Here is a 27,727-nt window from a genome sequence, read left to right as displayed (position 1 = left end):
CTCTTAAAATGTAACCCTTTATTGGAATCAAGGAATCCAAAGCATTCGTAACGAAATCATAGATATAAAGGGACAAAAATAAAAGCAATTTATCCAGAATAAACAAAAAAAACGCGTCAATTTATGTTTCAAATATGCACCGATGAGTCTTTGACAAAATATAAATTGTACTAAGTCCTATCTGTCGTGACAAATTTACATAATAAATAGGATCCATTGACAAAATATTTTTTTTACAAAATATTTTCGACCTGCTTTGCCGCCAAAACAATAATTACACTCCTTTCCTGCCATTTCAAATCGTGATGAATTGTGTGATTAATGTCATGTGATGAATAGTTACTTTTAGCAAAATGTTAACAGGGCCTCCTCTAGCACTTTAGCCCTACCCAGCCAAAAAAAAAAGAAAAGCTTTTTTACAAGACGTATTAAACAATATAGTAGAGCTTATAACATGTGATAATTAATATAATGTCATGGCGCACCTCTTTTCTAAAGCAACAAGCAGGATAGCGGTTATAAAAGACCATCTATTAACAATATACAGAATACATTCCTTCAGGGTACACGAGTTAAGAGAGCCCTAGTGACGCGAACGCAGCACACCTGCCCACCGCCAGAGGGCGCCAAACGGCCCCCATTCTCCAAACCCATTTATACTATCAACTCAGGAGTGACTCTCAGAACTACATTTGCAGCAGGTGATGACTCGTCGTTTCACTTCAGTCGAAAACGTTCATTCCATCCGTATCCTCATGCAAGCCTTGTGTAGTCCGACACCACAACAATGAACGCAGGTTTGAGTTCATATTTCATAGCGAAACTTTCCGACATTTGTGTCCATATTTAGTTCATCTCCAAAAGGTTGAAGAGTGGGCGAGTACAGAGGACTTCTTTCCATCCCATAATAATAAAAAATGCAACACATTCAAAGCTTGTCCGTAAGTCGGGTATTGTGATCCGGGTGGATGGGCGTCGGCCAAAGAGATAAAGGATGCTTGGATGTTCTCCAACTTGATAAGCAATAAGTCTCTAAAGTTGACACGATGAGTTTGAAGATTTGACACAAAAATAAAATGATGAAAAGGGGGAGGAGGGGGGGGGGCGTGCCTGGACTACTGTGTCACGGGCTGGGGGGGTGCTGTGGCTTTGATCCTGACAACTACACATCAGCCCCTCTAAGGGAGGGCTGGAGAAATGAACACGATTAAAAATCAAAACAAACACAAACCAAAGGAGAAGAACACAGGAAGTGGAGTGCAGAGCCGGAGAGGGGGGGTGGGGGGGAGATGGGTTTGCAGTTCGCCGGCTGAGTGTCTGTATAGGGGGGGGGGGGGGGTGAGGCCAATGAAGATGTATAATAATATGGGTGGGGGAGGGGTGGTTAGCTGCACTGGGACGGGAGCTGGCTGAGTGCAATAGGCTTTAAAAAAAGGAGAGGGACTTCTTTGCTTCTTCGTTTTCTTCACCTTCTTCTTCTTCTTCCTCATAGTCAACGTCCTGTTCCATGATCCCAGACGTTCAGTCTTTGCTTTACTTCCTTCTTTGATTCTGTTCAGTCCTGCTCGAACACCAAAGGCATGGCGTCCGTGATTCCTTTCCACGTTGCATTTTAAACCCACCACGTGATCACCATCTCAGTTTGTTAAAAGTGTTCTGCAAAAAAAAGTATTTGATATAAACATTTTTCTTTTTAAATCCTTATGCCCACATAACCATCTCCCCCCCCCCCCTCCCTCCCCTCTCCCTTGCCATCGGTGTCCAGCGACGTTCCGACGAGAGCTTATGTACATTAGCATGATATGTTTGGTATTCTGTGAGGGCGGGGCCTCATTGCTGGGGGTGTGGCTCCCTGCTGGGGGGGCGGGGCCTCAGTGCTGGGGGCGTGGCTCCCTGCTGGGGGGGGCGGGGCCTCAGTGCTGGGGGCGTGGCTGCCCGTGAACCCTGAAGCGGTAGAGGCACGTGTACTCTGGGTGGCCCCAGTTGGACAGCACCCGCATCTCGATGATCTGGAAGGCCTGCTCGTTGTTCTGCAAGAGACGAGAGCAAACGGAGGAGAAAGATTGAGTTACGGGGGACGGACGGACGGACGTTCAGATTCAGGAGAGCTTTGTTCACGCCAAAGGAAATGGCTTGTACACTTCTATTTGCAATTATCATTTAGGGATTTTTTGAAAGTGAATCACAGCGGATTCAGTAACATGTGTTTTAAAAAGGAGCAGGTAGGAGTCGAGCCTTTTTAGGATGCCTACAGGTAGCTTGTGGACATTGTGGATCAAAGGCCAGGCTGCAGACTTATGGGGACATGGCTCTACGGGTAGCTGCCCCCCACTCTGTGGCTCTTGCGGAGTCTTGAATCAGCTGAAGATTCGCTTGTTTTCGTTTTTTTCTGGGTTTTGGAACCAGATCTCTTTTTGTTTTCTTTTCTTTTTTTTCCCCGTGTCACCCACACAAGAAGCTCCATGGGTGTGTTTGGTGTGTGCGGTGACTCATCCGTGCTGCGCGTGTGGTTACACATGTGTGGGTCTTACTTACCATGACCGGAAACGTCTGCAGCGAATCCCCATCCTCCTGGTAGACGTAGTCTCCCAGAAGTTTACCCTCCTCTTGGTACTCGTCCTCCAGACCCTGGACGGAGACACACGCGTTCATTGCATGAAACTCGATCACTGAGAATATACGTCGGCGTCCATCCCTTGAAGACCCCTTAGTGATGGCGAACGGACGCCACTGATTGGCTGCATTACGTGTTCAGTGATTGCTCTTACATAGACGGTGAAGTTGCGGGGGGCGCTGGTGATGGTGCCGGTGGGCGACATGGTTTTGGGGATGTGCTCCAGGCAGAAGGCAGTTGGCTGGACCCTCAGGGAGAGCCTGATCACCAGGTAGCCCTGGGAGCCTTTAAACGCCCAGCAGTTCCCCGGGTACACGTCCGGCTGGCAGGGGGGGGGGGGGGGGGGGGGAAGATGAGTGAGATGAGTACAAGCTTTAACAGTGGTTATCTCATCAGAACCTAATATACATGTACACACTCATGCATTTCTGACAAGAACAGGATGCTTTCCCCCTAACCAGAGGCATGATGAAATGACATGAAAAACCGCAGTGCCTGCAGTTTTTAATCCCTCAACATTGCACACGTTTACATCACTATTTCCAATTACATTGTAGGAACTGCAGTGCCTGCAGTTTTCAATCCCTCAACATTGCACATGTTTACATCACTATTTCCAATTACATTGTAGGAATGAGCATGACTCATTTCCCTTTTTCACTTCATGTAAACATAGAAAGCACAGAAACAGACGAATCATTAGACACTAGCTGTGGAGTAATAACTCATAACGCATGCCGTCTCTGGGGCCATCGTACCCCTCCCAACATGAATGAGTCATACTAGACTAGTAACGGAGAGTCAGGGCCCTTTGGCCCCTTGACTGCAGTCGGCCCCTTGACTGCAGACAGTCAGGCCTCTGCCAGAGCGACTCAGGAGCCTCACCTGGATGACGACGCGGGGCGACTGGGAGAAGTACCACAGAGGGAGGCCAAACAGACTCATCAGGGCCGTCTTGGTCTCGTAGGTCTCCGAGCAGCGAGTGCTCAGGATACTGCCTCCTAATAGTCCCACACAAACACACAGGATTATGTTCATATATGTTCAGTAATCATTCTGTAACGCCCCCCTTATCACAGAGATGCAGAGACCGTGGGTCCACGGTGGCGATTGTTACCTCCAGACTCCAGAGCGTAGTCCACCAGGCCCGTCCGATCCTGGGAGTAGAGTCTCAGGGCGTTCTGGACGATCAGCTGCACTTGCTGGGCGAGAGAGAGAGAGAGCCAGAGACAGGGGGTCAGATTAAGAGCGGTCTCCAGAGAGGCAGAAGGAAAGGGCAGACAACAGCTGCATACGTTTGTGCAACAGACTTACTACTGAAGTCAATGTATATAATGCACTAACATTTAGTGACTTGACATTGACTGGGACTTTGGACTGTAATATTATACTGTAAATTTGAAATCTGTCGTTTTTTTTTGTGGTAATAAGTATTTAATGTTAAATAATTATGTTGTTCAAGTTACAATCAACTCCATATGCCTGGGCAAGACATTTCTAAACACCAGAACATTGTCCCGCTCTAAACAACAACAGGAGAACTAGCTTCAGCCCACTGTGATCTCAGATTCCCTCCACAGTTCCCTCCACCACCACCACCCCCCCCCGATAGAGGCACGAGGCGGGGGGCCCAACACCCGTACCTCCTCAGACAGCCCCTGGGCGGCGGCGCTGTGCTGGACGCTGTGGCTGACGCTCTGGCTGACCGTCTCGCTGATGCTCTGGGCCTGGGCCTTGGCGTCCAGCAGGGTCTGCTCGCGGCTGAGCGCCAGCTGCCGGGACACGTTGCCCAGGATGTCGAGCTCCAGGGCGGCCAGCGACGCCTGCAGCTCGGCCCCGCCCACGTAGCGCTGGGACAGCCAGAGGACCAGGCTCTCGGGCAGCGCGGCGTCGGCGGCGTCGTCGTCGCCGTGGCCCTCGCCCGCCTGGCCCGCGCCGTAGAACAGCGCCCGCAGCTCCCGCCGCACCTGGGCGGACACCTCCGAGGACACCTGGGCGGAGATCTGGGGGAGGGGAGGGAGCAGGGGGACAAAAGCACAAGTCCTTTAAGGGCCAGGAGCCAATGGGAATGAGCTGGGCTCTGTTGGGGGTCTTTTTAGAAATGCATCAGACGTGACCTAAGACAGCCGCATGGTAAAGAGACCGGGAGAGTTCCACAGCTACTGAAAGCCTCCCCCAAATAGGACTGCTTTCTCTTATTTGAAAGAAAACGGTTTCGCTGAAAGTTCTTCTTTTTTTAATACCAACCACACTTTCCTCTTTCATTTTTACTTTCCACTACAGTCTCTTCTCTTGACTACTGGACAAGCATCATTTCATGCCTGCATTTTATATTTCCCTATTAACTGGGAATGACCCACAGCATACATAGGAGTCTAAACAAGAAGATACAGCAGTAAGTAAAACCTCAAGCAAGGAGCTGGCTGTATTTTCTAATCTAAAAAAAGGATGAACTACCACATTCACACAAGTTACCACTGAGCCATCAAGGCCTTCAGACCCCCCCCCATCCCATCCCATCCCATCCCATCTGGGTCCTGGTGGGGCCGGCTTACCGTCTCGTGGAGGGTGTCCAGCTGCCCGCACTTCCCCTTGCACCCCAGCACCCCCTGCAGGTCGGCCCGGACGCGCCCCAGCTCCGTCTCCAGCCTCCTCACCTCCGCCAGCAAGGCCTCGTGGTCCTCCTGGTTGACCCCCACACTGGAGGGACGGCAGGGCGCTTAGCACTCAATGGTCATTGGTCCGATATAAGAGGCTTTCTACATGGAATTACATGTGGATTTACCCCATTTTATTTATATTATTTCTCTATTTTATTATTGCATTTTATTGCATGACAATGTTATGTTTTTGTGTGACGCACTTGGAGTCTGCCTCGTGTATGAAAAGTGTCATATAAATAAAATTGCCTTGCCTATTTCTCCCCCCTAGCTGAGGCATAAGAGGTAATATATATATTGAACACCACGTTGGAGAGTCTGGTACCTGATGGGATCGACCGGAACCTCTGGAGCCTCCGCTAGAATGGCGGCCTCTCTCATTGCCTTCCTCGTCTCCTCCTCCCTCTCCTCTTTGTATTGATGCTGCTTCTGCTGCACATCCTGCAGCAGCCAAAGAACAACAGGTTTGTTAATCACCCGGAACACAACATATGCGAAGGCACTAGGATACTACCGATATTATTGTTATCATCACGCCAAGCGTCAATTCATTGGAAGAATGTAATACTCTGTGATCACATGACACTGTTATGAATGCAGGCACAAGAACTTGAACCAATCATGAGTGTGAACCCGGGCCGTACCTCTGTCCTGGAGGCCAGTAGGGCCAGCAGAGACTCCACCTCGGCCAATCGCTCGGCCCGACTCTGCTGCTGCAGCTCCTCTTTCTGCAAGACAGACACGCTGTATCGATCAGTCCATCCAAAACCCTTACACAATGGCAAAACAGTAAGTGCACTGACACCTTGCACACTCAGGTTCAGATTTCTTGGGGTGTGTGTCACAACAAATGTCACACACGGCGGACTCGAAATAACTAGTCTTTACTCATCTCCGAGAACGCTGATTTTGCATACAGTTGTATTTAGGTTTGTTCTTTTTCTTTTTAATCTCTCCGGACCTCATAGCGGTCCACGGGGGCCACGCCTTACCTGTGCCCTGCGGGCGTGGCCCTCCTCCAGCTCCGCCCTGAGCGCGCCCAGCTTCCCCTCCAGCAGGGCGGACACCCAGAGGCCCAGGCCGTCGCGGTCCGTCTGGCTGCGCAGCTCCTCCTTCAGGCTGCTGTGGAGCACCAGCGTGTCGCCGTGGCGCTGCTCCTGCCTCTGGTCCCCCCGCTGGACCTGCTCCCACAGCAGGGCCAGCCGCTGCTCCAGACGCTCCAGACGCTCCAGGTCCAGGCTGGCCAGCACCACCGCGGCGGCGGGGGGGAGGACGGGCTGCAGGGGCGGGAGGGGGGCGGGGCAGAGGTTAACACAGCGGGAAGGGTTGAACTGTTGTTGCATGTTTCATTTCAGTGTGTACCGAATTTTATTTATTTTTTTTTTTTTTGTCCACAATGGCAATAAGTCCTGGACTTTATTGTGGTTTTATCCTCAATTGTATTTGATGTATTTTCATGTGTGTAAGGCATTTGTTTGATACATTTTAATAAATCAAATCAAAATAAAAAATAAAAAAAGTTTAATAAAAAAAAAAAATGCTGTACCGAAAAACAAATATGTTTCTTACTTTCTTTGCATATGGATGACGATAGGTTTTATGTGTGTGCTTTTGTTAAGGTGCAGGAAATATATCCTCCAGGAAACACGGTTGTCAAGTGTGTGTTTGTCTCTCGCTATCACTGCAGTCACCCCAGCACATCCTGGTGGATTCCCTCACCACGTCTGCCTGCAGTCGTTAACACATCTGTGGTCGGGTGTGACGCGTTCCATCAGATACGGCTTAACAAGCAGGCGTTGTCAGAGAGAGCGTGACCTACAGGGATGCTCGCTTGCAGAGCTCTGCGCAAGCGCATCATTCCTCACCGCCTGGCTGTCGCGCCAGTAATGACGGTGAACACACCCGCTAATGAATGGCTGGTTGTTCGTGAAAACAATCAGTGATGGAAAAAGAAAAGCCGCGTTGTCATGACCGTAGACCTTGACAAACGGCCTTTTGCAACTCCAGGCAGTAGGGTGGAGGGCCTCAGTAACGACATAACATCGGAGATGCCTTTTGGTCCCAGTGGTGCAGTAAGCCAGCCTATTTCAGCTTATGCTTTCTAGAGATTGTTGGATTTTCCAAACTGAATCAAAACACTTAGATAAGATCATGTTTCATGGACAGACTTGGCTACTATGTTCACGAATTTCACAGGGATTATGAGGCTAGGAGGTTACAGTTTGAGCCAATCAATGGCGGAGTGATATTCACAGTGATGCGTTTCATTTGAGCACGGTGTGCCGTCATTCTCATTTGATCACGTTCTAAAAAAGGTCTGGTTGACCAATCAGGTTGCTCGGTCATAACTCCCTGTGTTACAATACTCCATAACAAATCCCCCCCCCTTCCTCCACTCTTACCGGCACCGAGGAGATGGGCGTGGCTGGCGTGGCGTGGCTCAGGGTCAGGTCCGCCTCCAGGACGGGGGGGGCGGTGGGAGGGGGTGCGGGGGCGGAGGCCGGGAGCAGGCTGGACAGGAGGACCAGGGGGGAGGCGGGCCGCCACTGGCTCAGGTTGGTGGCCGGCAGGTAGGCCAGGAGGGCGGCCGTGGACGGACCCCACCACCACAGAGCTACGGGGGGGGGGGGACACAGACACAGGACAGAGACATGCTGAGGACCGTCTGGGGCAGGCTTGTGGCTGGGGAGCAGACGTTACGTAACAGCCTAGAGGTTCTGGGTTTGATCCCCAGTGTCCTTGTGCGAGACCTGTTAGTACAATGTATCTGCACTGCATTCAAATTGACTGTATGTTGCTTTTGAGAAAGTAAGAGGTGTGCGTGTGTGTGCGTGTGTGTGATTGTGTGTGTGTGTGTGTGTGTGTGTGTGTGTGTGTGTGTGTGTGTGTGTGTGTGTGTGTGTGTGTGTGTGTGTGTGTGTGTGTGTGTGTGTGTGTGTGTTTCGGATCCACAGATAAGCGTTGGTTCTGTCTCCTTAAGCCCATGACCTGGATCCAGTACAGATCTTATGAAACCCTCTCCAGGGATGTGTGCTGCTTCCGTGCTGTGTGTGTGGATGTGTGTGTGTGTGGATGCGTGTGTGTGGATGTGGTGCGGCCCGCCAAGTGGGTCACGCGGTACAACCCGAGGTAGGCTTCACAGAGCTCAGCGCCAGCGTACCTAGAAGGAGCAGGAGAGGCAGGAGGAGCAGCAGCAGTCTCCACAGCACGGGAAGGCATCTGGAACAAAGCGGTACAAAATGGTGGTCATGTAATATGCAAAATATTACAAAACAATCGCCACGTCACACGAGCCATCTTTGCCTTTTAAGATGCAAAGTATAGCCCAGTCAACAACGCGGTTAACTACTGTTTATGGAAGAGGTGCCGTTACTGCACCAAAACAAGATCAGGATAGATATTGAGGATGGAAATGGTGAGCTAGAATAACAGACGGTAACACAACCGTTGTTAAATAACATAAATTATTAAATTCTATGTATCTAAAAAAATTCCAACTTATTTAAAAATAACGAAAGGGTTGCGTTGGAATAATGAATGAAGAAACAAATAATGATATTGACATTTGAGTCACCCAAGAAAAAAATAAAAACCGATGATTGAAAATGTTCATATTCATATTCTTGTCACAGGACAAAAAGAAAATGAAAGAACAGAGAGGAATGAATACTGAAGGTCAGGGGCTCTTACCGGGTAAGAAAGAACACATTGAGGAGGGACATGAAGGACACCAGATGGTACCATCCTGTGGACAGGAACCACAGCAGTCCCCAGCCGACACGCACTGGACCAATAGGAAGACAGGAGTGAGTCAATGAACAACAGGAAGCCCACCGGGAACGGCCAGAGGTTCACAACCTGCTGCACTACCAGAAAGAGCACCGCGTTTATCTCATACAGAGACGAGGACGAGGTTTCAAAATAAAAGCGTAGTATAAAAAAATGTATGCAAGTTTTTATTTTATAAAGCAAATTTAAACAAGGAAAAAAAACAGGGGCATAACAGGTATTTGGTAATGTATCAAGTTCCCCTCCACACCCAAAGAGGTAAATGATTGTAGGGATTTTCAGCTTAATTTAGAGTCCTAGAATGTGCACATGAACACACACACCCATCCCTCTCATTCTTGTACTCACACGCTCAACCTTTAACCAACACCCCCCCGCACACACACTCTAACCTACAGTCCTCCGCTATCTCTCACATACCCCTCTCGGTCCTGTGTGCACACACACACACACACACACACACACACACACACACACACACACAGTCAGGTCAGGACCCACCTGGAGCCGCTAGAATGAAGCAGACCAGCGAGAGCAGCCTCTGGGCCACCGTGTGCACCACTGTGTAGACCGCGGCGCCGGCCCCGGAGCCCAGCGCTTTGCCCGCCCGCGCCACACCGTAGCCTGGCACCAGAAGGCAGGAACCTGGGCCAACAAACACACACGGAAAAGGGTGTTTGTCTTACGAAGAGACGACATTTCACTGCTGGTTTAATGGAGGTGTTGGAACCACTTTTGTTTGGTTTTTTAAATTGCAATTTTAAGAAAAGGAGCTTAAGAATATTTTTTTTTGCTTCATAATATGAAGTCCACATCAACAAGTACATTAAAAACAACCGAAATAGAAAACGAGGCCATAGGATTGTTTTTAAAGTACTTAAATCAGCCAAGCACACAGATGTTAAGCAAAAGGCTTTAATTCCACTCCAGCTGTGTTCCCCATTGAAGCGCCATAAAAGGGTTTTTCATGAACCTGTGTAAGCCAGGACGCTGAGCAGCGCCCCCACTAGGCGCTGAGTCCTGGAGGACTGGGAGACCAGCAGGACAGAGCGCGTCACTGCAGCGTGGGAGGACTGCTTCCCTTTACAGTCGTCGCCTGGGGTCACCACGAACCACGGGAGGAGGGTGGAGGGAACGAAAGGCCAGGATGGAGCACGCGCACAAACAGATGATGCCACATACACACACACACACACACACACACATGACACACACACAAACAAACAAACATACACACACAAACACAAATATTACAAATGCAAACTCAAAAAGCAAGGAGCAAACACAAAAAACACAAGTGTTTTATCGGCTAAGCAAATGGCGAAAAAACAAAACATAAAGGCTGCTGATGAATTAAAAAATATGTTTTTAATAACAAAAGGCCAATGGGGGGGGGGGGGTGGTGTGTGTGTCTGTCTGTGTGTCTGTCTGTGTGTCTGTGTCTACTTACACAGGGAGCCGTTGTGTTTAAGATGTGACGAGTCCCCCGTCACCAGATCCTTTACATTCATGCTTCCACAGAAGCTGGAGTGAGCTGTAAAACACAGGAAAACACTATTTGCATTGCAAATCTAAACGACGCATGAAAGCCAGGCAACAGTGAATGCCAATGACAGGAGAAAAACATGTTGCTGTAGGAAAGATGGGAGGCAATCTGCAAAAGATGCTATTAACTTCGAGAGAGAAAGTGTAGGGAAGAAAATGCATGCAGCCTTCAACACTAGGGGGACATTGAAATCAGCAGCCGTAGAATCCACCAGAGAATAGAAACATATTTTAAGTCAACTAGTTCCTTAAAACATAGAACAGGACAGGAAGTGGGCAATCAATAGGACAGACCTCATGCAGAGGATAAGCGAGATAAGTAGAGACCTCTCCATAGAGGCCGACCGTACCAGTGGGAGCCCCGCCTTTTAACATTTGAGTTGGTTGTAAACAAAAGGACGAGAGGGAAACCAAAGCTGCAGCCACTATAAGGCAGGAAGAAGAACTAGAAATCGGACAATTCCAGAAGAAAATGCACTGCCCCTACATGCTTTTGTGTGCCTACATTAGTATATTATATATATATTGTATATATGTTTATGTATGTGGACGTATGTCTACATATGTGTAAGTACGTACACATATGTGTATGCATGTGTGGGTAAATTAATGTGTACAATATTTCTTCAATAGTGGAATGGAAAACATGTAAATGCCTTGTGTGTAAATGCCTTGTGTGCTGATGCTTTACATTGAAACGTGTTTTCCTCATGGCGTTTACAACTTGTCGCTATCTCTGGTGCAATGTATGTAAATAACTGAATGAACAGTGTGAATAGTGGGCCTTATGTAGCAATATAATACAAAAAAACAATAAAAATTGTAAAAATCCAATACAAAAACAGAAGCAGAAGCAGAAGGAAACATCGAAAAATGTCGAGTCGACAGATAGCGGTTGAGGAGTTTAATAATAGCACGAGAGGTCAGTGGTTTCGGTGAGCTTTGACTCCCGACCTTTGACCTCTGTGGCTGGACGCGCTACCTTCTCCTTCATAGCCATTGGCCCTGTGGCCCCTCATCCTACGGACAGCGTTCTGCTTAAACAGCCACACACTGGACATGCTGGAGGCCGCCACTCCCCTGACAGAGTCTGAGAAGGACGTCAGGTAGCCTAGTGACACCCAACACACACACACACACACACACACACACACACACACACACACACACACACACACACACACACACACACACACACACACACACACACACACACACACACACACACACACACACACACACACACACACACACACTATCCATTAGTCCAATAAAGAGATTTATTTGTGGAAAACAAGGAGTTGAAGGTGTCATGTCCGATATTAGGGATGTGATAAGGCATTTGGGAAAATAAAATAAAAAAAGGCTGCAATATGCATCGTTCCTGATGCAACCTTTTACTCCAGTAACAAATATCAGAACTAAAATCTCAGATGAGAGTAACTTGTTTGAAGACTACATGCTATAACTGTAGCTACAACTCAAGCCACTAGATGGTGCTGATGGGAAAATGTACATAGTGCAGGTTTAACAACATACTGAGCAGAGGGCCAATTTCTGATGCATTTCCCTGCAGATTTGGAATACTGATTCCGAATTAGTAATGGGAGTAATCCAAAAAAAAAAGAAAACGGGGCCTGACCCAAAAAACGACCAGGCCCCAGGCCGACAGGACGGCGTGTGTGCGTGGAGGAGGTGGAGGTGACGTGCGTGTCCGTACCTTTTCCCTGGCCCCTGGCCCTGGAGCCCAGCCAGAGGACGCTGCTGAACAGCACCGTGACGAGGGACACCACGGGGGCCACCGCTTTCCTGCCGTAGCGCACGCACGTGCTGGACACGGACGCCAGGACGCCTGGTGGGGGGGGGACGGGGGACGGGGGACAGACGGACAGGTTAGTTAATCAAACACTCACAGCGCATCGTAAATCAAAAAAGGCAAAACAACATTCAGCCCAGAATTCCAAAAATTTTCTCTTCTCGTTCAGGACTCGAGCTGCGAGATGGAAGCCCTACAGCGCTGCGTGTCCCCGCGCGGCCCCCCCCGGAGCTCCTCACCTGTCCTGTTCCTTCGACTCTTGTCTCGGGAGTATATGCTGGAGGAGGGCGACATGGATGACGACGACAGCGCCGAAGACGTCGAGAAGGAGGAGACGGCGGCGCCCGCCGCTGAGGCGGCGGCCTGGGCGGCCAGAGATGATGAAGAGGACGAAGACGAGGCGCAGCGTGCGATGAGGTCGCCCGTGCCGGGGGAGTGTATGGAGCAGTCTTTACAGATGTAGCCGTTGGCGCCGGAGGAGGTGTGCTGGGAAGACTTGGACACGCTGACGGTGGCGCCCCCGTTGAGGCCGTGGCCGTGGCTGGTACTGCGCCCTGAAGAGACATCCAGAGTTGGGACGGTGAATAAAACGCAAGTCCTTGCACGGTACAGAGTAAGAGTAAGATGTTGATGAAGAGATCATGGAGGAAAAACTTTTTTTTTTTCGACTGACCTGTGAGTTCAACATCATGACTTGACCCTGGAAAAAGAAACACAGAAAGTTAAGTCGGTGAGAAAGAGAAAGATGTGAGATGAGTCTGCAAGTCCTTGGCCGGCTTAACATATGAGTTTGTGTTTTACAGAGAGAACCATATCAAGAGGAACTTACAAAAACTATTGACACATCAACCACCGCAGCCCACTAAACCACCCACCGTGTTTATCAACCCCGGCATTTAACAAAGCCAGCCTTGTGCAAGGCCCATCTCGGGTATTTTTACTCAGTCGCACCACTCATTTATACAATGGCGATATTAGTGCGATGACAGGCGGTATTTCCTGTGCGGCTCAGTGCTTTGCCAAATATGGATAATGTTGCATAACTAATAAAAATATGGGCCAGGACAAAGATGAGGGCCAGCAAGTAACTAGTGAAATTATTAAAGAGGAACATATTGTACTCATTAGTTGTCATGGTTCACACAAGCAGCGAGTGGCTTTTTGGTCTCGTGAGAAGCCCATTTCAACACCACGATATAAACGCTTTAGCGAAAACTCGACTGACCCCAGTATCCATCGGTGGTGGTGGAGGTGGAGGTACGTTGTCTCAGGCTGGCCTGGCCGGGGACGGAGGTGGCGGTGGAGGTGGCGGTGGCGGCGGAGGAGAGCAGAGTGGCGTCGGTGGCGTGGCCGCCGTGCTGAAGGCCTCCGCCCGCCACGGGGGTGCTGAGGGCGGAGAAGGACAGCGTCTGCCTGGGAGTGTCCATCTGGCTCAGGGACAGCGTCTGCGAGACCGCCTGCTGCTGCCTCCTGTTGCGAGGCGTCCTGTGGGGGGGGGGGGGGGGGGGGGGGGAGTGTTACTCATAATCACAACTTAAATAACAATAACAAGAAGAAGATTAGAGATGGCCAATACATTGTATAGAAAATGCAATGAAGTATCAATGATTCTGGAATGATGATCATTGTCCAGAATCATTGATCAGTTAAAAATGATCGAAGCAAGTGATTCTCATAGTTCTAGCCATTTACTGAAATAACTTCTAAATGGCATGAACGAATGACTCCCTCTGCTTTCTTTATGTTGCATTAAACATCAATTAATTGTACGCAAATGCAACATTACTGGTATTGCCGCGTCAATGGGGTTAAAGTGTCCCACATGTGAACATGCGCTAGTGTAACAACAGAGCCACAGGCTTCACAACACAGGGGGCCCCTGACAGAAGGAGACAGACCGAGGCTCTCTGCTGTGTGTCGAGTCTGCGTAGCGTGTGTGTTTGGGGCCCCTACCGGGTCTCCTTCCTGCTGCTGCTGCTGCTTGTGGTGGTGCTGGTGGTGTAGCTGACGTGGTTCTGGGTGCCGTCGGCATGGCTGTCGTTGCCATAGAGACCGGCACCGCCGGTCTGCAGACGCAGGCTCCGGCGCGACATCCTGGGAGAGTCGAACACGGGAGCGAGCTGGTGCTGCTGCTCAAACTCTAGAGCCGCCGTGGAGTAGCTGGAACTAAGAGAGAGAGAGAGAGAGAGATGGAGACAGAGAGAGAGAGACAGAGACAGAGACAGAAACAGAGAGAGAGAGAGAGAGAGAGAGAGAGAGAGAGAGAGAGAGAGAGAGAGAGAGAGAGAGAGAGAGAGAGAGAGAGAGAGAGAGAGAGAGAGAGAGAGAGAGAGAGAGAGAGAGAGAGAGAGAGAGATGGAGACAGAGAGAGAGAGACAGAGACAGAGAGAGAGAGAGAGAGAGGCACAGAGAGAGGCACAGAGAGAGAGAGAGAGAGAGAGCGGCACAGAGACAGAGAGAGGCACAGAGAGAGAGAGAGGCCGACAGAGAGACGGAAAGAGAGATGGAGACAGAGAGAGAGAGAGGCACAGAGAGACCGAGAGAGACGGAAAGCAAGAGACGACGACGAAGTAATGGCAAGAGAGAGGCAGAGTGAGAAGGAGGCGTGAGACAGGGAGAGAAAGATAACACGATGTGATTAATACAAAGTTCTAGCAGGTGGAAAGTTTTGTTAAACTCGAACCACCCTGGAAGGGAAGTTGGACGACCGCACAACAGCTTGAGATACAAGAAGCCTGCCAACAAACGGAACTACACGCTACACCTGACCGCCTCTGGTTCAACACTACTACCGTGGCAGATGTTCTGTGCTCTCCTCTTCTGTTGGCCCATCCCGTTGAATTCAAACAGCAGTACGCATCATGTCCATACATGCTACCTTACATAATGGACACAGGGATAGTGACCAACACGAGAAAGAGATAGAGGGTACACGAGAAATTTTGTTTGCTTCCTGCAACTGCTGATGGGCCTGGCAGGAAATGACTCACCCCCCCCCCCACCCCTGTGCGGTGTGTGTGTGTGTGTGTGTGTGTGTGTGTGTGTGTGTGTGTGTGTGTGTGTGTGTGTGTGTGTGTGTGTGTGTGTGTGTGTGTGTGTGTGTGTGTGTGTGTGTGTGTGTGTGTGTGTGCTATGTATGGTATACACCACTATGGACAGCAATGAAAAAAGGCAACACCCAACATTACTAGGGCAAAATAGATCGTTGAGTATACTTTTGCAAACTGGGCAGCTCTGACTCATGCTGGCCACAGCTCGCAGTTAGAGTAGGCACACAATGCCAAGCCTACATTCCACCAAGTACCAGAAATCTCCCTCGTAAATGTGTAACAGGGAACAACAGCATAGTTTCACTACTTTCTCAGAAAAACGGTGCAGTCTTGCATTCAACCAAAACACACACAAGTACACACGTGAAACAAACAGAAATAATGTAATGCGGATGCAGTACCGTCCAAAAGGATTCCGCGGGCATTTACGAACACACTCCACTCGGGGACGGCAGCGTTAAGACATGGCCAGCGCTGTTGGCGTCGTCGCACTGCTTCTGGTTTGTTTGTGTGTGCACCCTCGTAATTGGCTCAAGTAGGTCATGTGGTCCGTCTCCCTCACAGACAGAGCAAGGTCTGCTGATGGGAGGGGGGGAGGAGCCAGGGGAGCAACTTATCACCAGAGCTGCACCTACTCGGGTCCACACCAGCCCAAGGGGAAAGTAAACAAGAACGCTCATTTGTCTGTTTGAATGAACGTTGGTACCGCCGAGAAGTCCACCGGAACTGCTCACACGGGCAAAGCTCAAAGCTCAACCGCACAAGTATAAAAAGGAGTGTACGCTGGCTACAGTTGAACTGCAGTGCAGGAGGACAGATGCACTCTGGGTGGCGGACGCGCCTCTCCGTTTGCCCTTGTCATGTAACTAACCTTGAGGATTAAACCACGGACCGACAGAGAGCCAATTATGGGCTTTTCACCTCTCTTTGCGTTCTACCTGCCAGTCCACCTGACACACACACACACACACCTGTAAGGCCGGCTAACACACCTTTCCCCTGTGAATCGATGTGAATGGAGCCCAGGTCATTCCACATTCAAGCCCACCCTATAAAACTGGGCAATATATCTATACAATAATGATGATAATAACTTTAGTCATGATTGACTTTATTAGAATGATTACAACATGAGACGTGTGTTCAGCTATGTTTTCTACGTGAAAGGGATCTTGGCATTGTTAATTTAATTGATAATTGTAACGCGACTTCACTGCATAACATGCTCCATGCAGCGAGTGTTCGAATACAGTCAGGCTTACCATGCTCATTGCTGACACTAACAACCATAATTATAGACCAATAGGTGCCAATAAAATTGTACATAGCTGGAGGGCTTAAGCAACAGCCTTCCCCTTCAGGTGGGGGAAGGCTAAACTTGCAGGGAGAAAATGATTAAATTACTACAAGGAGAAAAAGACTTAATCTCCCATCAAATGCAACTTATTACTGAAACCTTCAGGACTTTGAGTTTCGAGTTTTGGTGCATCAGTGCTTGTTGCTGGGCTGAATGCCAAATATGCACTTTGGAAACCAACAGAAGCTTGGGGTCACATAATTGACACAGGTTTTTAGTAATTCTGTCCAGTTTGTGCTATAGTGACATGACTGTATTAAGCCTTGTGTTGTATTGCGTTGATGTGCACTTGCAAAACAGTTTGGCTGCAGTGTTAATACGGAAATCTCCAGGGCAACACACACACACACTTACTTTCTGGGCTCAGGCAGAATGTCAACCCTTTGATCAACCTGTTGGTGGCTCATTAATCTTCAGTAAAACCTGTTTGTTAACACACTGCACATTAACATTGTTGCCAAGGCAAGCATAACTGATCCGACTGTGTCACACACACACACACACACACACACACACACACACACACACACACACACACACACACACACACACACACACACACACACACACACACACACACACACACACACACACACACACACACACTCCTAATCCCTCATCGTGTGTAGACGCACAAGCAAATCCACATTATTATTATTATCACTGTTTAAGCAGTATTCCCCTTAACAAACACTGTCAACCCCTTTGAAACAGTCTGGTGCACAGACTTGAATTTGTTCAGAATGTAGAGAGAGGGTTGGAGTGAACACAGATTGCTCTCAAGTCTTTGTATCGATCTGTGTGCTCCCACGTCCGCAGTATTAATAGAGACGGAGGGAGAACGCTAGAAAGGAGTGCGGAAAGAAGAAAGAAAACGGAAGGATCATACAAGGCCTTTTTCCGACACAGAGATGACCATGAATAGCTTTTCCTTTTGCCATCACGCCAACAGCTCCAATGCCCAGTCCTCTGCCCACACTTACAGCAGGAACCTGTCTCCAGCCTCTAATAGTTCAAATACCAAGAGAGTCGGGCCACATGGCCTGTATTTACGAGAGAAATTAAAAAAAGGGATTTTCAGGCCACTTGGCATTCAGCAGCAGCATTCATTCAGCAGCAGGTAGGGACTCTGGGGTCTCTGCGCCTCATGCTGCTGACCAAACATGAACATTTCCTAACGAAGGGATTGCACTTTGTTCACCTTTTAGTCTTCAGTCACACAGGTCGAGTGCCAGCTATAGGATTTGACCCCCAGAGTACAACATGTCTGCACTATATACAGCGTGGCCAGCCACAGACTCGACACTCAGAAGAGATTACTGGAGTCACGTGGGGCCTGTAAATCTGAGCCGCACAAGACCCAGGATTCATTGGTTATCTGCAGATGGCTGGCCGGGAATTTTCATATCAGCCCGTGCCTACAACCAGACACCACTGAACAAACACCACAAATGGGCTGCTGGTGGCCCTGCTTCGCCTGGAACATCCTTGTGCAACGCAAAGATCCAATTACCAAACAGGAACCTGGAAGGCTTTCCCACACATACCTTCACTGTTTGGGGGGGGGGGGGGGGGGGAGGTCATCCCAGTTCATGACAGCAGAGAGTCCTGACACACTGAGGACAGGAGACACCACCAACGTGTGTACGTGCAAGATGTGTTGCCGTTTAATTAATTATTTCATTCCGATGACAGTGGCTGCATTGTAACGACCGGCAATCCTGGGCCTAATGAGGGCCTGTCCTAGTTGTCTCTTCAGATTGTCGGGAAATAAAGAGAAAAGCTTTTAACTAAGGTGCATTTCTTTTTTTTACACTCACAAGAAGCCAAGGCTCAGATATATTTCTTTCCTGCATTCCGGAAGCCCGCATTTCTGTATTGGAATCAGTTTAAGAGTTTGACAAGTAGGGCTTTTCATTAATGTCTACACTGAAGCTACTCCCTACTAAACAGTGTTGACTGAAATCAACAAACGTCGTTGCCCCATGAGAGAGACTCTGCTACTCTGCTATGAACACCGGACTCAAGGGAACCACGGGACACAGAAACAGCAGCAGCCCTGCCTCCCTGTTTCCCCAAAAACAAAAAGACAGGAAGGTCTTGCTTCTTTCCACTATGATGCTGGCTGGGTTTCTATATTTACCAGAAACAGACTTGAATCCTGGGACAAGAACCCAAAGCCCGCCCACCCAGCCCCTCTCCGCTGTGATAGTAGAACCGGGACAGCCCACCGACGTACATTTGAACCCCCTGCAGATAGTAAAGTTGTTTTCTATTCCATTATCTGCAATCAGTTTAGCCCCATATACGCACACGATGTTGGGAGGGGCTTTTTTTTTTACATTACCCTGGGGACCACTCGAAAACACCCCTTATGCACCAGTGGGACGTCTTTAATCCCCGGGCAGCAGCAGACAAACACAAACCTCCATTAGAGATCACATGGAATGCTCTCAGTGGCCTTCTAAAGAAATGTTCGAAATTATCGTTTAAATTGTTCATTCTTTTAACCAAAAAAGGTGATATGATTGGTGGATCTGAGGTTTAAAACGATATTCTGTGTTTTTATATCGGCTGGGCAGGGCCATATGACATCGCTGGCATAGAACCATCTACACTGATCAGCCCAAACCGTTTGGCGCTGGACCAGTGTTGCGTGAATAGAAACACACACTCGCACCAGATGTCACAACAACTGGGACAGCCACACATACACACAACACAACACTGTGACAGAAGCTGCAGGAGGCTTGGTTCGTAAGTAATATGGGGTGAGAGTGTTAAGGGCTCCATGGTTCAGAGTCAGAGTCCGTGTCTCCGTCTTCAGTTCAGACTGCGACCTTTTGGAGGTTCCCTCAAATTACGGCTGCACCACTCATTGTCTCTTCTCCAGCACGCTACACCTTACTACTGTCACAGTTCAAGTGTCAATGGGGTGAGAGGTGGGGGGGGGGGGGGGGGGGGGGCGGACAGCCAGAGGCCATGTTGACCCACTTCCACTGCTGGTCATTATGAATGGTGGTGAGGTCTCAACTGTCATCATATGATACTGCTTAAAGCCTGGGGGCCCGTCAAGGGACCCCCTGTTTGTGAACTCAACGCACAATGCATTATAATCCCATTACAATTGCAGTTTTAAATGGTGCCCCAGTGGCCAATCAGAGAAAAGAGAGGATTTCTAACTCACCGTAAGCAATATTCAGGCTACAAGGCAAAGAGTTATTCTGGATAATCTAAGCTCAGGAAGGGAAAGTCCTCCCTGGTATTCCCAGTAACCGTTCCTATTCATTAAACACAACAGCGGCAGGATTTATGTTGACTTGAAACTGGAATCCTTCCACCAGCAAATCCAAAACAGTGCTGGCCTTGAGCAAATGCAGTTTGTGTAATTCAACATTCCTGCAAAAATGCTCTCAGAGCAGTAAAAACTGAGGTGGTAAAAGATGACAAGGCACATGCCTGCACTAGAGTTTGAATCACGGTCTCCTATCTCTCCTTTTCAATAGGGCTGACAAGGACACTGATTACTGAACGAACACATTTGGCCTTTAGCTCTGTGTTTGCAACCGTAATGTGCACTTTGCTGCTTAACAAATTACTGACAATCACATTTACTTCTTTACTTTTTTAAACATTTAACTCTTACGCCCACGTTGTTATTCAGGTATAATTTAGTATTAAAGCTATTTTTCTTTTCAATGCAATCCATTGTGAGGATCCATATATTACTCATGAAGTTATAATAAAACAGTAGCAAGGCAATTCCCATGTACGATTGCATAATGTACAATAACTGCTTGACAATCCATATTCGTCACCCTGACCCTACATGGCTTATGTGTAATTAAATCTCTCTTAATAGTTGAGGTGCGGCCCCACCGCAGAAAGTCACATTAATGGAATTCCCTTTAACAGCGTCTTCCTCAATGAGAACTTGTTCTGAAAAAACACTGCAGGCAAACCTCTTTCAGCGACCAACCGACCATTACGAACATGGCAGACCCGGACATTAACACGATGGGTGGTCTGGAAGTCTCCCTCTGTCTCTGCCCCATAAGAGGTCCCCTGTCTCGTGAAAGTTCACAACAGATGGCCCAACGGTTTCTGTCACCTGACACTGTCCCCCTCACTGTCCTATACTAGTTAACACACACGAGCTCCGAGCTTGCTCTGGGATCCTGTAAGCTCTCAGCCTGGTGGTGTCACCAGCCCACTGGTAGGGCCAGAATGACTTCTGGAGGGTATTCTCAGCAGATTGCAGTGAGGAGCCTGATTAGCTTGTTTCAGACCTGACATAGTTTGAGCTCTTAAGTCGACCCAGAACATTCCGGCTGACCTTCTTTCCCTTTGATCTGTCGGACGACTCTCACTCCTCGTGCGAAACCATGGGAATGCTTCAAGCAAGAGAGTTGAGCGAGTAAAGCCACAGGTAGTTGGGGTGTGAACAAAACGCATTCAAACTACAATCCTTATTGGCACAGTCAGGCTTTGTTTAATGAAGATCGCTGGGGAAGAAATGGACAGTTGATAAGTCAGCACTTCAATGAGAGCAGAAATTGTAAAGTTACTCCAACATTTGGTTCATCAACATCCAATCATCCTATGGATGGTTTTCCATGCAATGGCCCACCTACAAACAGCAAAAAACTATGCCCAGGAGGGTATAGTTTTTCATCAAAATGTTCAGTAAGAGAAAGACCAAATATATACTATTAATCTTGTTGGCAGAAACCAGCCTGCAGTTACAGACTTGTTCAGCAGACCAGCAGCCAACACGGGCAGCCAGCTCAGCCTCACTGTAATTCCACTGAAAATATTGAATCAAATTCCCAGAGGAGAGGTTGTAATTTAAGAACGGAGGGAGTGTTGAAACAGGCCTGCACTCTTCTTCACACAAACTCCATTCCAGCTCTTGAACTGAACACGATTCATAAAAACTATAAAAATGCAGATCCATGAACCAAAAGAAAATTGCCACTCCATGAATACAATTCATGTTTGAGTGCAAGGAGAATCCAAAAAAAGTAACAGATCATACACTCTATCCATTTTACAGCCAGATGTGTCAGTTGGAACAGCCCTGGAGAAAACTATTCCATCACATTCCCCCCGAAGGCGGAGGGAAACACACCTTTACTTTCTGTCCTGCCCTCATGACTCTGGGACATGTGAGGTACCGGAGTGAAGGACAGCAGAATGTGAAAGCAAAGACCAAACAATGAACGTGTCCCTACTTTTCAAATAGATGGCTGGTTTCATTTCTTAAAGAAAGCTGTATTGAGCTGCTAAAAATGCAAACTACACAGCACCCAAACTGACTAACGGCCCTTTGTATAATTTCCCCACAGCACAACCTGTTTTTCAGTTTGGCTCTACACTGGAATAAACTCAAAAGGAGAGCACAGCAAGTCAGCATAATAGTTCAGTATCTATACAGCTTGGGATTCTGTCCAAGATTTGCAGCACAGAAGCGATTTATGAATAACAATGATAGCTAATAGTTCTGAAGTACAAAGCAATGAACACACTGTTTAAAAAAGACTCAATGGCATAAAAAAAAGACATGACTGAAAGTGGAGACAATCAATATCATTCCCATGGAAAACAATGATATGATTGATTTTATCAAACTGCAAAAGCCCTTTCGATATACTTCAAATGAATGCTCCGGCATGGAAAATGGATAATTATTGCGCAAAACAAAGGTTTGTATCATTATTATAGCATATGCCATCCTTGCCAAGCCCACTTCTGAAAAAGCTCCAAGTGCCACACTGATTAATCCCCAACCACACATGTGGAATCAATCTGCAATACAGAATAAATAAGCAGTTGAGGGCCTTTTTTTTGTTTCATGTTTCTTCGGAACAAAGCGTGTGTATTCTTGCTCCAAGATGGAGAACAACAAATTTCCCCCGAGAGGCTCAACGACAATTCGCAATTTAAATTGTAAATGTATTCCCCCTGCAGACTCAGCTGAACTGGGACTTTGATGTTGAGGAGTGCCATAGTCGCATGATGATGACTGGACGATGACAGGTTGATCGGAGGCGATGGGGGGGGGAAGGTTCTCACCTGAGGGAGTAGGTATAGCCAGTGTTGTCGGGAGCACACTGTGGCGGCGTGTACGTGTGCAGGTGGGAAAAATCCATGGTCATTCTTCGCTTAGACTGCATGGGCGAACGAATGCACATCCAGGGAACAGGGCAGACATGGACGTGTTACAAGTTATACATGAACGACACACACACACACACACACACACACACACACACACACACACACACACACACACACACACACACACACACACACACACACACACACACACACACACACACACACACACACACACACACTTTTGTTCAGCCCAACTCTTTGAAGGATGCACAGCATTAAAGCACTGTCCGATTATGTTCACTTAATGACCTCAGTAAGTATACAAATAAATAGACTGGGCTTTAAACCACAATATACCTCCCTGCTCCATATCTATCACTCACTATCCACCAACAGGGACTTCTGGGAAGCTCTCCCATTCACCACTAAAGAAGCCCCAGCACCCTGTTCGAGGCATGCACCCAACACCCAGTGCCTTTCATAGCAAGCAGCACAACAATGCTATTGTGACCCTGGTCACGGACAAGACTTGGCCCACCTCCTCCTCCTGTTCCCTGGCTCCGGCTGGCAGCAGCTGAGGGCCTGGGCCCGGACAGCAGCCGGCCCTCAATGAATAATACATCTCTTCTCTTCTCTTCTGAGAGACGAGCGAGCTAAAGAGGCGATCTGCTGCAGCACAGAGGTACTGGATCCAATCAGGATCTCCCCATTCCCTCCCTCCCTCTATCTGGATCACACTGAAACCTAATTTGAAGCATCCAGGCCGGCAATGCTTGAGAGAGAGTGATCCTGACCCACACACGGAACACGAAGCCCAGAGAGAGACTGACGAGGTTTGGCTGGGTTTAGCTACTAGGCGGGAAACTTCCGTGACAGGAGAGGGGGTGGGGCTGGAACTAGAAGTGCAGGAAGGCAGGAACACAGCATGCCGGATATCTTAGTCATCATTCTTTCTCTTTTTTTCTTTGCTTACGAAAACAGAGTTATCTCACTTGTTTACGCCCGTATGTCGAAGGCCTGAGGTGTTTAATTTGGCGCCTTGCAAAACATAGATTTATAAAGATGCATTTTTCTTGATTGAAAAGGATAGGTTATATAATAAAACTCTGGATTCTACTCCCTCAGTACAATGCGGTTTAAACAGGGTTCACATCTCCATAGTGAAAAACCCTAGAGGGGTTCAGCCCACTTTTCCAAAACAAGAGGCCAATGCATATGCATGCTATACTTAAATCACAATTATACAAACCGTTGCTTCAACTCTTCAACGAAGCAACTGGTTCTCAATATGGTTACATAATTAAAACAAGCTTGAAGCGACAGGGGTGGTAAAACTGGAAGCACTTCCCAGATGGCTTTCTCAAAATCCACAACTAAATCCTAATGAGAGTTAATGAGGGGATAGCATTAACCAGATCAGCCAAATCCACTGCGGTCTCTTAAAAACAATTGAATTCAGTATCACAATCAGTAAGAATACAGCTGGACATTAAGATTAGAGAGAAAAGCCAACCGTTTCATCAGCAACATTCAAGTTGCTTGTTTGAGTATCACAATTCATGTCAAGCATATGCTGTATAGCACTTTGGTCAACCTTATTGGTCAATGCTTTGAAATGGCAGGTCCAAAACAAGGACCGTGGCAAGTCTGCAACAGCGAGGGTCTGAAAACATTCGGGCTATCCCGGTGCAGAATAGACTATATATATATATATATATGTATTGAAGTCGTCTTTTGGACATGGCATTAAAGTCATTGAGAGGGGCTGAACAAGATCACGCACAGGCACCATAACGCTCCATACACGCAGACCCACATTCACAGTCCACAGTCTCCGTGAGGCTCGCCGGTTGTCGCCGTCTCCTTTACGCACTAACAGTTCTAAGCCACACTAAAGCCAATGATAGCTGGGTCATTTAACAGTCAATGGGCTTTCCACACGTCAATTCGAGTGCTAACGTTACACAATTATTTGGTTTCCCTAAAGCGAATGAATATCCAACATATAGCACCACACATTGTCCCCACTTTACAATCTCATATTACCAGCACTAAATTTAGATTGCGTATATTTCGATCACAGTCCACTGTGGACCCGTTGGCTTGCGGACGCGCTATATCGTTTATGGCCAGAATTGTGTATTCGTTGTCCAAAGAGGCACTTGTGGGATAGAGGGTTTGGATAATGTGGCATGTATTTTCAATTATATTAACAGAAAGAGGCCCGGGATTGCACTCGTTGGCAAAACAGTTATGTGTAAAGGAGCTCTGCCAGGACAAAACCAAAGCTATAAATACACGCCTGCATTTTTACAATAGCAGAAATAAGGCCATGCGTTATATCTAGCATTGCGCTGACTTGCCCGAACGTTAAGAGTCCATCAATGTTGTGATTCTTTATGGTCGTAATCCAGAGAAATAATATCCACACACTGCTGTCAAGGAAGATGCGCCAAGTTGCACCCGCATCGCGGTGGCTCCATGAAGAATATGGAAGCGGGTGAGAAATGGAGGTGAATGGAGGACAGATCGCTCAGAGAAATAGCGTTGATCCTAGACAGAAGCAAAAGTTAATAAGTTGCCAGTGCGCGTTATGTTCATCCACAACAAGCCGAATTCCAAAATGGCTTCCCAGACGTAACAAAGCCAGGAGCGCAGAGATCCTCCCACTCCCACCACCACCGTTGTGGGCCAGGGCGCACAGTTTGAATCCATTGGACGAAATGATATTGCAGCAGCTCTACGCACTTGTCAGGATCCTACCACTGCCCAACCTACACATATCTGTCTCTCACATTCACACACACACGCACATACATATTCATATCTCTCTCTCACATACATATCCCTTTCTCTCAAATACATATCTCTCCCTCACACATAGATATAGCTGCCTGACACACACACACACACACACACACACACACACACACACACACACACACACACACACACACACACACACACACACACACACACACACACACACACATATATATATAAAATCTCTCAATTCAATTTAAAAAAAGCTTTATTGGCATGAGAAACAAACGGTAACGTTGCCAAAGCAGGTGAAAAATTGAATATAAAATATATTTATACATATCAAATAACACACACACACACACACACACACACACACACACACACACAGATCAAATTCAAATAAATTAACTTTAAATTACAATAGTTTGGACTACTACACAAAATGTGACCCATCTCTTGCCCAACACCGCCCAGGGACTCCAACATTTGGATATTATTGGATAGCATGGATAATTGTCCTATTCAGTGGCGCATCCAGGGAATGACAGGAGGGCTGATCAAAACACAGACCGGTGGATGGATACGATTTCAAGGCAGGGCGTCTATTGGTCTACAACGTATATGACGTCAGAGAACGTTTGTACTAGTGTCGACCAATCACGAGGCGCGTTTTCGATGTCAGCGCAAGGCGGGCAATGTCTTCCCAGTTCAAGGAATTCAGGATGGTCAATACAAATTAAAACATTATATATTAAAAATCCCTAGCGTGTATTATTATACTTCATCTAAACAGAGAGGCTGGTGCATGATTGACATCCGAATGGCTCACATCAGTAGTCTACCGTTTGAGCCCAAGACCAGGAATACTGTATATCCAAAACACTAAACTTTACAATTAAAAAGGATGCATTCATAGCAAATATTCCCAAACAAATCGTTTGCAAAAACCTAAAAAGAAAAAACTTTAGAAAGCACGTCGACCGCTGTGAAGCATATTGACTTATCGATAGCTGTTACTTACATGTGGACTTACCAAGTTTTGAAATCACTACGCAATGGGTGGATGATAGATGATAGATCCCGGTAACAGTAGACTTTCTTTAATCAACAGACTTGCACTTTAACTGACATATAATGTAACGTTATATTTTTTGGGGAATACGTCCGAAAGCGGCGAAACGTTCAGGCGAACAGTCTCCTGAAAACGGTTTCGACGCCGGGCTCTCCCTCACTAGCTAGCTCAGGACTCATATTTTCCAATGTCTGACACCACCGTCACGTGTCAGTCCTTTTATGGATAGAACCATAGAACGACGAACGAGGATACTGTCAGCGTCTCTCTTTATGTTGGTCAAACTGCGCCCCCTGGAGGCCGGTATTAAGCACTACTATGGTACCGTGATGTACTCTACTGTACTGTACTCTACTATTTTCACCCAAAAAAATCCTTCTAATATATATCATACTTTTTACGTAATTAACTTTTTTGTAAAACTTTTTATTATGTATAATTTATACTTTATTCCATTTTTTGGATAGACATATCAGTTAAAATATGAATATTATGAAAACATTTAATTGGCAATCAACTTTTCATGATGTATGTTAAGGTCTGGATCCGAGCCATAAGAGCTCTCATCTGAACATGCACTTGTGTGTAAATTGTGAAGAACATGGGATGAAACCTGAAAAACCAGAAGCATCATATGGGGAATGTTGGTGATGTTATCCTATTGTCCTCCACATCATGTGACCACTGTGCTGCCAATACACCAGTGTTGTGTCTAGGTGAAGCTCCACGTACACACTGTTAATGGACTCCCTGTCAACTATGAAGGTCTTGATCTTAGTCATGTGTACATTTCACCTGATGGTCGCTCAGCATCAAGCGGCCAAACGCTGTAAGTATATACGCTTCTTCTTCTTATGTTTCTCTTGCGCTACCAGAAACCTATTTGTTGCAGTGCGATGTTGGGTCTTTGTTTCTATTGTCTGTGCCTCAAACCTGCT

General features: G+C 47.4%; 1 protein-coding gene across 9 annotated transcripts; it reads right to left on the bottom strand.

Moving 5' to 3' along the window:
• On the bottom strand, positions 1–26,870 carry sun1b (Sad1 and UNC84 domain containing 1b). Of its 9 annotated transcripts, none has more exons than XM_084480641.1 (24): positions 23,490–25,600; positions 22,907–23,001; positions 14,378–14,590; positions 13,650–13,909; positions 13,098–13,124; positions 12,664–12,978; positions 12,329–12,460; positions 11,591–11,719; positions 10,514–10,597; positions 10,037–10,159; positions 9,565–9,708; positions 8,965–9,058; positions 8,435–8,493; positions 7,677–7,888; positions 6,267–6,551; positions 5,919–6,002; positions 5,600–5,715; positions 5,170–5,314; positions 4,258–4,617; positions 3,732–3,816; positions 3,500–3,615; positions 2,769–2,936; positions 2,536–2,628; positions 1–2,030 (listed from the first exon to the last, which is right to left on the bottom strand). In XM_084480641.1, the coding sequence occupies exons 1-24, from the start codon at positions 23,571–23,573 to the stop codon at positions 1,914–1,916; spliced, it is 3,540 nt and encodes a 1,179-aa protein (XP_084336767.1). In that variant the 5' UTR covers positions 23,574–25,600; the 3' UTR covers positions 1–1,913. The 9 variants fall into 9 exon arrangements, with proteins under 9 accessions (XP_084336767.1, XP_084336769.1, XP_084336768.1 ...); XM_084480643.1 differs by having other exon boundaries at positions 25,315–25,599; XM_084480642.1 differs by having other exon boundaries at positions 25,385–25,599.
• Positions 26,871–27,727: the final 857 nt, after the last annotated feature.

The sequence above is a fragment of the Micromesistius poutassou genome (genome assembly GCF_964030765.1).
Source record: "Micromesistius poutassou genome assembly, chromosome: 1".
In the NCBI taxonomy this organism is placed as follows: Eukaryota; Metazoa; Chordata; class Actinopteri; order Gadiformes; family Gadidae; genus Micromesistius; species Micromesistius poutassou.
The sequence above is the reverse complement of the archived record's forward strand: the minus strand, read 5'-3'. Positions and strand labels throughout refer to the sequence as shown.